Genomic DNA, 1,949 nt, shown 5'->3' with positions numbered 1-1,949 from the left:
ATGACTGGAGAAAACACAGCTACACCCTACTGGCTCTGCTACATCCTTAGGTCTCTAGGAGTTTATAAACTTTTGGGCATAACACTCACCAAAGGATTGCACATGTGAAGGGATCTCTGCCTAAGGGCTTATTTAGACAACCGTATATATAATGTGCAGCAGATGAAAAACACATCAGAGCACATTTACAAAAGAGCACATTTCCCACAGTGAAAAAGTATGCAGATGCCTGTAATTTCCTGGGACCGAGTCCCTTAGGACTATTTCAGACGACCGTATATCGGCTCGGTTTTCACGCCGAGCCGATATACGGTGTCCTTGTCTGCAGGGGGGCGAGGATGGAAGAGCCAGGAGCAGGAACTGAGCTCCCGCCCCCTCTCCGCCCCTTGCCACTATTTGCAATAGGAGGGGGCGAGACAGGGGCGCAGCTAAGTCCCGGTGCTTAGCTCTGCCCCCACCCCTCCCATTGCAAATAGTGGTGAGGGGCAGGGAAGCGGCGGGAGCTCAATTCCTGCTCCTGGCTCTTCCATCCTCCCCACCCTGCAGACAAGGACACCGTATATCGGCTCGGCATGAAAACCGAGCCGCTATACGGTCGTCTGAAATAGTCCTAAGGGACTCGGTTCCAGGAAATTACAGGCACCTGCGTACTTTTTTACTGTGGGAAATGTGCTCTTTTGTAAATGTGCTCTGATGTGTCTTTCATCTGCTGCACTATGTTTTTTGTATAGTTGAGTCGCTCGGTCTTGTTTCTACTTGGAAGGTTTGGCTTTTTGGCCACAATTCATCCATGAAGATCACTTCTGACCAGACTTCTCTGAACAGTAGATGGGTGTGCCTGGGTCCCACTGGTCTCTACTAGTTCTGAGCCGATGGCACTATTGGACATTTTCTGATTTGGAAGGGAAGTAAGCATGATGTGTCTTTCAGCTACTGCACCAACCTCCCTTAGCCGACCACTGCATCTACGGTCCTCAATGTTGGCCCCTTTTTTTTTTTGCCTTTTCAAAAAAAAAAACCTGAACAGCACTTGTTAAAACTTCATTTTATTTTGAAATCTTTATTTTGAAAACTGGGAAAATAAGGATTCCGAATCTGGCACCCAATGTCCTCCGCATGTTCCAGCTGCAATCTGACAGGGAAGATGAATTTGTATGGCATCTGGACAGCTCTCTTCCCTCCAGAACTTCAGGCTGGGGTTGGGGTTCTTCCTCTTCCTCATGACTCTTCCAGGCTGCACACTCTTCTTCCAAGTCTGCAAGAAAATGAAACCCAAATGATTTGAATGACCTCATTAAGATTCTCAAGTGCATAACTGCCGCAATATCCAGAGGCCCTGGCGACCCGGTGACATTTAAAGGCCCTGGTGATATAGTTCCCATTCCTTTGTGGTATATTGATAGCTAGAGCTCCCAGTCTTCTGTAGCACATCGGTAACTGCAGCTCCCTGGTGGTTCAGCCATGCGCACCGCACCAGCTCCTACCATAGTTTATTACATACCAATAAGTGGATAATTTCACATACCTGCTTGTTTCTCCATCTGCACCAAAGTATCTTCTGTGGGGGCTCGTCCAGTAGCTTCTCTGCCAGATGTCAACCACGAGCCTTCAGTAACCGGCCAAAAACTTTTTCAGGTTATATCACAATACCAAATAAGACGATGCAACCAGAAAATCAGCATTAACATCCTACGTTCTCGATCCATCAGCCCCATACCTTACATGTGGTTGGGAGATGAATTCATTTCCACAATTATTAGTCCACCATAGTAGATACAATACATAGGCGGATACAGCAGTTCCTTTCCTATTCCTATGTATTGTGGACTTGACAGCTGATGACCCCGGTGAAGAGAGCTAAAAGGTGGATCCTAGATTTGTCAATGAAATGATTAGCCATGCATTGGCTGTTGGTTGTCCCTCTGTGTCACAGGGAATATATGAACCAG

The 1,949-nt window shown here is 47.0% G+C and overlaps 1 protein-coding gene across 1 annotated transcript in view; it reads right to left on the bottom strand.

The window, feature by feature from the left end:
* LOC136581768 (folliculin-like) overlaps window positions 1-1,582 on the bottom strand; it is a 1,917-nt gene extending 335 nt beyond the window's left edge. Inside the window, exons 1-2 of the mRNA XM_066582392.1 lie at window positions 1,526-1,582; window positions 1,103-1,255 (exon numbers count right to left, since the gene is read on the bottom strand). Of these exons, the coding sequence (XP_066438489.1) occupies window positions 1,103-1,255; window positions 1,526-1,541 (169 nt within the window). The 5' untranslated portion in view covers window positions 1,542-1,582. The remainder of the gene's footprint in view (window positions 1-1,102; window positions 1,256-1,525) is intronic.
* Between the last annotated feature and the right edge of the window lie 367 nt (window positions 1,583-1,949).

The sequence above is a fragment of the Eleutherodactylus coqui genome, chromosome 11, assembly GCF_035609145.1.
Source record: "Eleutherodactylus coqui strain aEleCoq1 chromosome 11, aEleCoq1.hap1, whole genome shotgun sequence".
In the NCBI taxonomy this organism is placed as follows: domain Eukaryota; kingdom Metazoa; phylum Chordata; class Amphibia; order Anura; family Eleutherodactylidae; genus Eleutherodactylus; species Eleutherodactylus coqui.
This window is presented reverse-complemented; position numbering and strand designations above follow the sequence as displayed.